This window comes from Vipera ursinii (assembly GCF_947247035.1).
Source record: "Vipera ursinii genome assembly, chromosome: 13".
Taxonomy (NCBI): Eukaryota; Metazoa; Chordata; class Lepidosauria; order Squamata; family Viperidae; genus Vipera; species Vipera ursinii.
The window spans coordinates 16,235,864-16,247,956 of record NC_139526.1 but is presented as its reverse complement, the minus strand read 5'-3'; the positions used below and the strand labels follow the sequence as shown (position 1 = coordinate 16,247,956).

The following is a 12,093-nucleotide window of genomic DNA, read 5'->3' as shown; positions in this document are numbered from 1 at the left end:
AATTTTTTAGTCCCACCTTTTTTTTTTTTTGGACTGCAGATGGCAGAGGACTGGGAGCCGCAGGGGACGGTTGAAAGAGCCGCATGCAGCTCCGGAGCTGCGGGTTTCAATCCTGTGATCTAGACACAGCAACTTTTCAAGCTGAGGTTTCCAGCGGCAGCAGAAAAGGCTGATTCTTGGGACAGATTCACAGGCAGTGCGAAGCCATAATGTGTCGAATCAAGATGACTAAAGGGGCTCCCAAAGTCCGTTTGCAGAAAACGCCCTACCTTACAACGGCAGTTTGCAAACCATTAAGGGCCGAGTTCAGTTAGCACAGTATTTTTTTTTTCAAACTTAGGTCAAGCTAATGCTGGGCTGGAGAATTCTGGGAGTTGGAAGTCCACGCTTCTTAAAGGGACCAGATTTACGCGCTAAGTTGGGTGCTCTCCCCTGTTTGTTTTTTTCTTTTTCTGGCTTAGTGTGACCTCGGGTGCTGGGTCGTTTTTAACAAACCATGGTTTATCGGGATGTTGGTTTGATGGTCGCCCAACCAATCCCCCACCCCAAAAAAATCCCTTAATTAGGAACTTTGCAGCGGTAAGCGCTGCTTGCAGTTGGAACGAAGGCACGTGGGCTGCCGAGCGGCAAGCAAATGGTCTGTTGTTGTTTTTTTTTTAAATTTTAGTTTATTGTTTATTTTCCACTGCAAACGTGCATTCCGAATCCGAGAAACGAGGTGCCGCGCTCTCATTGGCTGAGCCGCGCGAAGTGGGCGGAGCCAGGACTCCTGCCAGGCTCCCATCCGCTCTCCGGAGCGTGGGTAAATCTCTTCTCCCCGCCCCTCGTGCTCTCCGGGAGCCTCCCACCTGGACCACACCGCGCCCGCCCTTCTCTGGGAAAAGTAGTTTTCCCCGTCCCTTCTTCCGCCGGCCTTCCCTTGCGGCGGAACTCCATTTCCCAGGAGGCACCGCTCGCGCTCTTGTTTCCCCCCTCCCTCTTCCCCTTCCCGCCCGCCCGGCCGCCGCCAAGATGGCTGGCGTTTGTAGTTTGAGCGAGAGGAGGAAGCCGTTGCCCGGGCTTCCTCCTCGCCCTCTTCCCGGACTCCGTTTCCCGGCGGCCCTCGCGAAGCGCCTCCCTCGGCCGCCCTCTCCGCCCTCGCCTCGGCGGCGCCGCCGCCGTCCCCCCTTTTCGGCGGAGACATTTGCGAAGCCTTTTTCCAAGATGGCGGCCTGGGGAAGGAGGCGAGCGGGGCCCGGCAGCTCCAGCGGCGGTGCCGCCGCCCGGGAGAGGTGAGTCCCGCCGCTCCGGCCGGGAAAGCCGGGCCGCCTCGCCCCTCTGAGCCTGCACGCCTCCCCGCTTGGGCCACCGCTCGAGCAGGGTCCCTCCAGCCTGGGAGGACTACAACGCCCATCGCCCCCTGCCTGGCTGAGCTGCCCCGTCGGTCCCTTCCCCCTCCGGTCTTCTGAGATCTATCTCCCCCTCCCCTCGAGCCAGCCATGGGGGGGGGGCGGTGGGTTGCACGTTCTAATTAAACCGGGGAGGGGGTGGGGAGAGATCCCGTTGATAGGGAGGCTGGGGATGATGGGGAGGAAGGTCCGAGTTGAGCTGCCAGGGCTTTTGAAGCTGGGGGTGGGGTGGGGGAGGGGGGAGAGAGACCAGCTTTGGGAGAGGGCAGGAGGGAGGGAGGGAGGGATTTGGGGGGGGAGGAGGAGGAGGAGGGGGGGTTTGAGGCTGGTCGTGTGAACCAGTCACGCGTTGTGAGAATGACCTTGGGAGGCAGGAGGAAGATCCGCCGGCTGGACAGGGGTCAGAGGAGAGGCCAAAGCAGGAATTGGGGGTGGGGGGGGTGGAGGGAGAAGGAAGCCTCAGAAGGGCCCCTCCTAGTTTTGGGGAAAAGATCAAAGTAATTGGGGTTGGGGGGGGGATGTGGGTGAGAAAGACTTCCAGCCCTTGCAAGATCCTGTTGGGGGTAACTTTACAATAGAGAGAGAGATGGAGTTCTCCTGGGTGTGCTTTTAGTCTGGACTACCTAGCAGGGGTGGTATGTAATAATAGTAATAATAATAATGCTGCCTCCGCTATCCAGATGATAAGAAAGACAAAAAAAAGTCTGCATAGTGGCCGTGGCAGTGCCTGGAGACAGCAGAATAGAAGAGAAAAGAACTGGAGAACATAATAAGACGCAAAGGCCTGCAAATAGAAATGGAACGATTGTGGCAAAGGCCAGCGCGGGTGGTACCAATAGTAATAGGCGTCTTGGATGCAATCCCAAAACAACTGGAGCACCACATGGGCACCCTTGTCATTGACAAATTCGCCATCAGTCCATTGCAAAAAGCGGCCTTACTGGGAGCAGCTTCCATTCTGCGACATCCATCAAACATCCACCTCTGCCTATCTCTACGTAAGGATACGTAGACAAAAATGCCAAATCCAATCTGGACATCTGGTTGACTGTGCGTGGATCAATAATAATAATAATAATAATAATAATAATAATAATAATAATAATAATAATAATAATAATAATAATAATAATAATAATAATAATAAATAATAGAGTTGGAAGGGACCTTGGAGGTCATCTAGTCCAACCCCCTGCTAAGGCAGGAAACCCTCTACCATTTCAGACAAATGGTTGTCCAATCTCTTCTTAAAAACGTCCAGTGTTGGAGCATTCACAAGGGTAGAAGCTGGGTGAGGGGGAATTTGATGGAACAACCCATGAAAGGGTTTTTTTCCCCCCCACTGTCCTATTAATACAGCTGCAAGAAAATGATATTGGGGGGGCGGGGGTCCTGGGTGGCTGTGGCTCTCGGAAAGAGGGGAGGCTGGGAGCAATGAAAGGAAAGGATGAAGATATTTGGTGTGCTGCTTAGAGGCGGGTGTGAAGTTGTGTTTGTCCTGTGGGAAGTGCTGGGTGAGAAAGGAAAGAGTCCAGCTGTTTTTGGAAAGGCCCACGTTTTGTGAAAAAGGGCGGTCTTGGGGCTGGGAAGGGAGGAACAATAATGATTAGATATATTTTTTTTAATCCCTCTGGGTTTATACATCAGTGAAGGCAGTGAGCGTACTTCATCGGGAGGGTGGGAGAATGTCAGAAGGGAAAAGTTGAGATCCGCCTTCGGCTGAGAAAGTTCTCTCGCCTTTTCTCTCCTACATGTCGGAAGCAGGAGGACAGCCGTGCCCTTGCAGGTGCCCTTCTGAAGGGCGCTCTTAAATTTATTTTTACAGACATTTTATTAAAAAGATTACAATTAAAAAGATGAAAAACTAGTACAAAAGAAAAAGATAGAAACTGCAAAAAAGGGGGGGGGGAAACCAATATACAATGCTTTGGTAAGGCCACACCTGGAATCCTGCATCCAGTTTGGGTCACCACGATGTAAAAAAGATGTCGAGACTCTAGAAAGAGTACGGAGAAGAGCAACAAAGATGATTGGGGGACTGGAGGCTAAAACAGATAGGGAACGGTTGCTGGAATTGGGTATGTGTAGTTTAACGAAGAGAAGGGTGAGGGGTGACATGATAGCAGTCTTCCAGTATCTCAGGGGCTGCCCCCAAAGAAGAGGGAGTCAAGCTATTCTCCAAAGCACCAGAAGGCAGGACAAGAAGCAACGGATGGAAACTAGTCAAGGAGAGAAGCAACCTAGAACTAAGGAGAAATTTCCTGAAGGTTAGAACAATTAACCAGTGGAACCACCTGCCTCCAGAGGTGGTGAATGCTCCAACACTGGAAGTTTTTAAGAAGAGACTGGACGGCCATTTGCCTGAAGTGGTATTCCTGCCTGAGCAGGGGGTTGGACTAGATGACCTCCGAGGTCCCTTCCAACTTGTTATTGTTATTAGTAAAGGAAAAGAAGCCTATAAAGAAATAACCTCTCTCCATCACAAGAACAAACTATTTTAATAACTTATCGCCTTCTTTTAAAATATAACAAGTGATCTCGTCTTCCCGTTTCCCATCACTTACTTACAAATCCGGAAAGCAAGAAGGGGTCTTCAAACTGCGGCCCTTCAAACGTGACTTGTGGACTTCAACTCCTAGAATTCCTCAGCCAGCATCATTGGCTTTTCTAGCAAGGTAGAAAAATGGACAGAAGGATATTTTGTTGGCATGGTAAATAAAAGAGTCTAAATATTGTTTGGAGGAAGGGAGTGCGTGAGCTCCTGAATGAAAAGCGTGGGAAAAAATTGTTTTTATTTTGTTCCTCTCAGGTGACTTTCTGAAAATAACAATAATAATAATAGTTACAACCCAACTATTATGTAACGAAGTCTGAAAACTGCAACTTAATTTTTATTCCACTGCCCAGTTTCAAACTTGGCAACAAGCTTTTTCTCGCTTCGTGGTGTGGCTTCTTGCATGATTGGCTGTGAGGTGGGTTTTTTTTTTAAAAAAAAAATTGTTCTGAAGTTAAAATAGTCGGATCTGCAAAGGCATGAAAGAAAAAGAGCTTAATTTTTTTCCCCCCAGGGAATACGTTATTTGTCATATAAATTTATGTAAGGATACCAGAAGATATTAAAACCAGAGCCTGCTCTAGAGAACTTTGCTACCGATACTTGCATGCTGTCAATTGCCCCTCAACAGACTAGATCAACCCCAGGTGAATTTTGTTACCAAGGGGTTGCAAATCAAATGATGACATCATCGTTATCTAGCTTGCATTTCTTAGGTTGCGCTTCAACAGGGTTAACCATTAAACTGCAGTGAGGAAATGATGGTTGAAGCAGGTGCTTTATTGCTCCAGTCTCTCTAACTGATTTATTTTTATTGATTTACTAGATTTTTTTTAAAAATCTCGTCTTTATAAGTAACTCACAGGAGCAAACATACCTAATACTCCTTCCAACGCCTGTTTTCCCCACAACAACAATCCTGGGAGGTAGGTATGGCTGAGAGAGAGGGGGGGGGAGGGAGGGGAATGGCCCAAAGTTACCCAGCTGTCTTGTCATGCCCAAGGCAGGAGTAGAATTCACCGTCTCTTCGTAATTGGCCCAGAGTCACCCAGCTTGCTTTCATTGCTAACGCAGGACTAGAACTCACACCCTCTCGGTAATTGGCCCAAAGTCACCCAGCTCGCTTTCATTGCTAACGCAGGACTAGAACGCACAGCCTCCTGGTAATTGGCCCAAAGTCGCCCAGCTGGCTTTCATTGCTAACGCAGGACTAGAACTCACAGCCTCCCGGTAATTGGCCCAAAGTCACCCAGCTCGCTTTCATTGCTAACGCAGGACTAGAACTCACAGCCTCCCGGTAATTGGCCCAAAGTCACCCAGCTCGCTTTCATTGCTAACGCAGGACTAGAACTCACAGCCTCCTGGTAATTGGCCCAAAGTCGCCCAGCTGGCTTTCATTGCTAACGCAGGACTAGAACTCACAGCCTCCTGGTAATTGGCCCAAAGTCGCCCAGCTAGCTTTCATGCCCATGGCAGGACTAGAACTCACAGCCTCCTGGTAATTGGCCCAAAGTCACCCAGCTCGCTTTCATTGCTAACGCAGGACTAGAACTCACAGCCTCCTGGTAATTGGCCCAAAGTCGCCCAGCTCGCTTTCATTGCTAACGCAGGACTAGAACTCACAGCCTCCTGGTAATTGGCCCAAAGTCGCCCAGCTGGCTTTCATGCCCATGGCAGGACTAGAACTCACCATCTCCTACTTTCCAGCCTGGTGCCTTAACCACAGCACAAAACTGCTCTAATACAAAGCAAAGAGTACATTTTATTATTAGTCTCCTAAATGCTCTCCAGAGCAGATCCTACTCTAAAGTATGTTTCCATTGTATTCTGGGATCCCATCCAGAAGTTACAAGGGCACACCCTGCCTTGTGTTTATTAATATTTATTTGTTCTATAAAGTTTCTCCCCCAATTGTTGGAAATATCCGCTTCCTTCCTCACCCAAAGAAGAATTAGCTGTGTTTTTATGTTCATCCTGGGAAACATACTTGCTGGCTGATTTTTTTATTATTATTATTATCATCCATATTTCTGAAAATCTAGGAGGAGGCATTCTTGTCATGTAGGTTTCCAAGCAGCTGTCCAGAAAATTCTTCTTTGAACCATGTGGTGAATTCAGATCTCATGTTTCGAGGCAAGTGATAGCTGCATCCTAGTGGATTCGTTCCTTAGAGTTCTCCCACATCATTTTTCTTTCCTCAAACGTCCGCAAGAGTCTCTGGCTGCAGCTAGGAATGTAGTTTAGATATAGTAAATTATGTTCAGCCAATATCTGGACCATTTTCACAATGGTCCAGTCCTTTCCATCTGGCTATGGGTATGAAAGGACTAATATTAATGGGATTAATAATACCCTGTTGCAGGGGTGTCCAACCGTGGCAACTTTTAAGACTTGTGGACTTCAACTTCCAGAATTCCCCAGCGAGGGGAATCCTAGGAGTTGAAGTCCATAAGTCTTAAGTAAGACACCCCTGCCCTACTGCATTGTTTCTCAACCCTGGTTGCTTCAAAATAGGTTGGACTTAATTCTGGGAGTTGAAGTCCACCTGTTTTAAAGTTGCCAGGGTTGAGAAACCTCTTAAATTTCTTGAGTTACAGAAGTGGCAAAAGTACTCTAATTTAGTTCAACGTATCGGACTCGTCTGACTTTAAGCCCTTTTTATACGGGAGGCCAAAGTTTTCTACTCAAATACAACATTTGTGGAGCAATAGGAAACTGAACAGATGGCTCTAACGCTTATTGGCCTGGGTGGACCTGAAATTAGGTTACATAATAAATCTAGTGCTCAATTAATTGCCAGAGTTCTTTGATAGTACTTTAGCTCCTGCCTTATGTTAATCCATAATGTGTGTTTATGTGACCTGTGAATCCAGCCCGTTGTGGTTTATTTGGGAAGCTGTGTCTAGACTGTAGGTTAGCTTGATACGTGTGCAGTCCCAGCTATAAGCAGAGTATTACTCAACCACTGTTGATTTTAATTTGTTAGGGACATTTGGTTTTTTACCTAGATGTTTGGCTTGGAGCAATGCAAGTTACATTCCAGAATCTTCATAGGCCTTGGTCTAAAGACTCAGTTGTTACATCTAAAAATGCATTACAGTTCCTCTCACCCCCCACCCCCCCATTTAATGGTATGTGAATCTCGAGAGATTGCCTGCGGTTTTCTTGGCAAGGTTTTTCAGAGGTGGTTTGCTGTTACGTCCTTCCCAGGGTTGAGAGAAAGTGACTGGCCCAAGGTCGCCTAGCTGGTTTTGTGACTAAGACAGAACTGGAACTCACTATCTCCTGGGTTGTAGCCTGGTTACACAAACACTGGTTTTCACTTACAGATTTAGGAGTAGGTAATCAATTTAAGATCACTGCAGATGGGGACTGTAGCCAAGAAATTAAGACGCTTGCTCCTGGGGAGGAAAGCCATGGCAAATCTAGACAGCACACTAAAAAGCAGAGACATCACCCTGTGAACAAAAGTGCGTGTAGTCAAGGCTGTGGTCTTCCCAGTTGCAATGTCTGGCAGTGAAAGCTGGACCATAAGAAAGGCTGAGCGCGAAAGAATTGAGGCCTTTGAACTACGGTGCTGGAGAAGACTCCTGCGAGTCCCTCGGACTGCGAGGCGATCCAACCGGTCAGTCCTAGAGGAGATCAACCCTGACTGCTCTTTAGAAGGCCAGATCCTGAAGCTGAAACTCAAATACTTTGACCACCTAATGAGAAGGAAGGACTCACTGGAGAAGAGCCTCATGCTGGGAAAGATTGAGGGCAAGAGAAGAAGGGGACGACGGAGAATGAAATGGCTGGAGGGAGTCACTGAAGCAGGAGGCGTGAGCTTAGATGGACTCCAGAAGATGGTGGAGGACAGGAAGGCCTGGAGGAACGTTGTCCATAGGGTCGCGATGGGTCGGACACGACTACGCAGCTAACAACAATCTCTGTGTGTTACATTATCCTTCTGTACTCCGGTTTTGTGTAAAACTGGGGCCTGTTAGACTGCTGAGCCCTTTGTTTCACAGTTTAAATGTGTGTGGCTGCTTCAGTTTTGCAATGTAGGTTTCAGACATAAATTATTGGCTTAATTTTTTCCCCCTCTTGTGAACCTGGGTGCCTGTAATTAACACAACAGCCATCTCTGGCTGTTTTAATAAGCACTTTCTGAATGTTTGGAAAGTGCCAAGAAAGCAATAAATATTATTAATTGATCCTTACCCCAACTGGTTAGATCATTAGATATTTGTTTTTTTCCCCATATGCATAAATCTCCGTGTTTGCCGGGCACATCTGTGGCATGGTGTTTTTGTTTTAAAGGGCATTTTTGCGTGACTTAAGAGAGGTTCACTCTCTCGCTTTTATTTTCAAAACTTTGCTTAGTCCAATGGGATAGAATGGAATAGGAATATAATATATATATTTTTATTATGAGTAGAGGAGAAAGTGCAAAGCATTTCCTCTCCTTTCATGCCAGCTCCTGCTTGCATTTCTGCATAGCGATCCTCTGCTTAAAGAACCAAACGTTTCTTGGAAGGGAAGCATGTTCTGGCTGACCTAGGAAATACAGGCAGTCCCCAATTTACGGCCACCATGGAGCCACAAAATTTCTGTCAGTGAGCGAGAGAGTTGTTCGGTGGGTTTTGCCCTGTTTCACAACTGGTACATGACAGTTGCCAAGTGTGTGAATGTTGATCACGTGATCCCGGGGACGCCGCGACCGTCGTGCGAAAAACCTTCACGAGTCACTTTTTGTCCATGCCGTTGTAACTTCGGTCCTTAAACAAACGTTCGCAAGTAGAGGAATACCTGTGCTCCTAGGTGAGATGGTCAGGGTTAGTGTTAAGACTAGAAAATAGTACAGAGAGCGTGAAAGGATACGGATGAGTTGTGTGCGCGACATTAGCTGCACACACACACACAGGCATCGCCGGATATTTCCTGGATCAATCTTAAAATACGCTTCTAAGGTTAGCTCACTGTTTTATCAAAATAAACGGTCTGTTTGAGCAGCCAGCCAAGATCGAAATTTCCAGTCGTAGCTCCTGGAAAGCGATGAATTCTTCCTTTGTGGACAGTTGCGGTGTCTCACGACATTCAAGTCACACGGTACAAGGTCGACCAGAAGAGTTTACATGAGTTCACAGAATCCTCTGACAACGTTGGGACACCCCCCAACAAATATATAATAGCATTAAATTTGCTGCTCAAGCCGTAGGAACAGCTGGGTGGGATCGGACTTCAAATAGGGCAGCAGGCTGTTCCCCACCTGATGTCTCTGGAAACCCGTACTGTCCATCCATTAGTTTCCTCCCGGCTCGTGTTTCTCTTCCCGTAGGCTCAGTGGGTTAGGACGCTGAGCTTGTCGATCGGAAGGTCGGCAGTTTGGCGGGTCAAATCCTGAGTGCCGCGTAACAGATTGAGCGCCTGTTACTCGTCCCAGCTTCTGCCAACCTAGCAGTTAGAAAGCACGTAAAAAATGCAAGTAGAAAAATAGGGACCGCTACGGTGGGAAGGTAACAGCGTTCCGTGCGCCTTTGGCGTCTAGTCATGCCGGCCACATGACCACGGAGACGTCCTCAGACGAGCGCTGGCTCTTCGGCTTTGAAACGGAGATGAGCACCGGCCCCTAGAGTCAGAAATGACTAGCACGCATGTGCGGGGGAACCTTTACCTTTAGGTATAAATAGAACCTATAACGGCATTGTGGACTTCCAACTCCCAGAATTCCCCATCTAGTACAACTGGGTGGGGGAATTTTGGGACTTGAAGTCCACCCATCTTCAGAGTTGCCAAGGGTGAGGAACGCAGCTCTGCAGATTCTTCTTTCCTAGGCGGAGGATTGGGTTAGGGAAAAGACTTGGCCAAACCAGTCACAATTCACACCGTTCGTCTCTGCCTTAACTGACGCCAGCATTCGCGACGGGCGCTAAACAAATGCCACGAGACCCCCCCCTAATCCTGCTTTTGTTAGGGACGGGAAGCCCCGGAGCATGAATGCGTTGAATAAAGAGCAGCTCTGAAGCCGGGTCACATCCTGGCCTGAACAAAACAGACATTTCTCTTGTCTCTTTGGTATAGCTTAGATTTTGTGAAAAGCTTTTTTTTTTTGTCCCCTGACTCGGTGGCTTGCAAATGTGCTAAGTTGATAAGCCCGCTTGTTTTTTGCTGACGTGTTCCGACAGAAGAGCTGGGTGCTGGTCTGGCGATATCAAAGCCCTGAGGCCTCTTTATAAAAACACTCGGGAGACCCACAAAGTCCCACCCACTTCACAGGTTCAGCGTGACAACTTTGGCTCCTCAAGGCTTTGAAGTGACTTTCCAGCGGCCCGATCGAGGCAAGTGGGGCTTCCCAGCCAGACAAACCGGCCAATCTTTCAACCTGTTAAGATTTTCCCAATGAATTCCTTTCGATTCCTCCCAGCAATGAACGGGGGGCCTCCCAAGATCTTCACGTTTATGACCATGCAGCTCATATAATTAAACATTAGAACATCTGCCGTAAAGCCCCCCCCCCCAAAAAAGGCTGCCATGCTTGCCACGGTTTGTTGCACTTTAGGGCCAAAATGTGTATGTCGCAACTCGCTTGGTTGACCGTTTTGCATTTCGTCCCAAAGTTCTTCTGAGCACGCGCTGCTTGGGATGCCGGCGAACAATACTGGGGGTTGCCATGGAGGGGAGGCCCCAGAGAGAGACCCCAGACCTGAGACCCATCTCTGCAGTCACAACATGGTGCAATTTGCTTCCACTCTGACCCATTTGAGCTGTCATTAGAACACAGTATTGCAGGCTAACTCTGCCCACTGCCAGGAGTTCGATCCTGGCCAGCTCAAGGTTGACTCAGCCTCCCGTCCTTCCGAGGTCGGTAAAATGAGGACCCAGATCGTTGGGGGCAACAAGCCGATTCTGTAACCGCTTAAGAGAGGGCCGCAAAGCACTGTGAAGCGGTATATAAGTCTTAAGCGCTACGGCTATATTTATGGTGCCAACAACGGGCTGCCAAGGGCCCCCTCAAAGAGAAGAGCAGAGCGGGGTTAGGCCTGCTCATGCACCCCTCTTGAGTAACTCTGCCCTTTCTTCCAACAGGGTCTCCTTGTCTGCCACGGACTGTTACATTGTTCACGAAATCTACAACGGGGAGAACGCCCAGGACCAGTTTGAGTACGAGCTGGAGCAAGCCTTGGAAGCCCAGTACAAGTACATTGTGATTGAGCCCACCCGCATCGGGGACGAGACGGCTCGCTGGATCACGGTGGGGAACTGCCTGCACAAGACGGCGGTGCTGGCTGGCACGGCCTGCCTCTTCACCCCCCTGGCTCTCCCCGTGGATTATTCCCACTACATCTCTCTGCCGGCCGGCGTGCTCAGCGTGGCCTGCTGCACCCTCTACGGGATCTCTTGGCAGTTCGACCCCTGCTGCAAGTACCAAGTGGAATACAACGCCTACAAACTCTCTCGCTTGCCCTTGCACACGCTGACCACCTCCACCCCGGTCGTGCTAGTGAGGAAGGACGATCTGCACAGGAAGAGACTGCACAACACAATAGCACTGGCGGCCCTGGTGTACTGTGTAAAGAAGGTGTACGAACTCTACGCTGTATGATTGCGGCCGAGAAAGGGGGAAACCCGTCAGAACCAATAAGGTGTATTAAGGACTCCTACAGGAACATTAGACTTTTTTTTTCTCTTCCCTCTTGAAGTGGTGCCTGGAAAGCCGTTTTGGTTTACCCGATTATTATTATTATTGTTGCTTTGGTTATTATTTTCTTTCTCTTTTTTGGGGGAGGGGGGGAAAAGAAACAATCACACGTCACAGATGCATCAAGGGATTTCTGTTATTTTTGTACGCCACGCCCCCCCCCCCCAGACCTAGATCTGCAGCGGAGAGGCACGGGATGAGCAAGCAAGACGGTCGTGGGGCCTTGGTGAAAGCAAAACAATACAAGGGGCTGGGGTAGATTTGGGTTCTTTCCCACCCACCCCCCCTTGGGAAAAACCTGAAGTATCTTGTTTAATTGTATTCTACAGAACCAGCTCAAAGTTATCACTGACCATTCATTAAAGGATGACAATTTCAAAGGGTCCCCTTTTTTCTTTCGGGGCTCAAATATTGGGTGGGAAACTCTTCGGCTGGCTGGACCCAATTTTAAAGGATAGATTTGGGTGAAA

The 12,093-nt window shown here is 48.6% G+C and overlaps 1 protein-coding gene across 1 annotated transcript; it reads left to right on the top strand.

Moving 5' to 3' along the window:
* The first annotated feature begins 996 nt into the window (after positions 1-996).
* Positions 997-12,003, top strand: TMEM11 (transmembrane protein 11). The gene is made up of 2 exons (XM_083373106.1): positions 997-1,271; positions 11,011-12,003. The coding sequence occupies exons 1-2, from the start codon at positions 1,012-1,014 to the stop codon at positions 11,525-11,527; spliced, it is 777 nt and encodes a 258-aa protein (XP_083229232.1). The 5' UTR covers positions 997-1,011; the 3' UTR covers positions 11,528-12,003.
* Positions 12,004-12,093: the final 90 nt, after the last annotated feature.

What these genes read in the sequence shown, in the direction of transcription:
- TMEM11 (XM_083373106.1), top strand. Translation starts at nt 1,012, where the DNA reads ATGGCTGGCGTTTGTAGTTTGAGCGAGAGGAGGAAGCCGTTGCCCGGG. An exon ending in GGTGCCGCCGCCCGGGAGAG is followed by an intron (nt 1,272 to 11,010) that starts GTGAGTCCCGCC and finishes TTCTTCCAACAG; the next exon opens with GGTCTCCTTGTCTGCCACGG.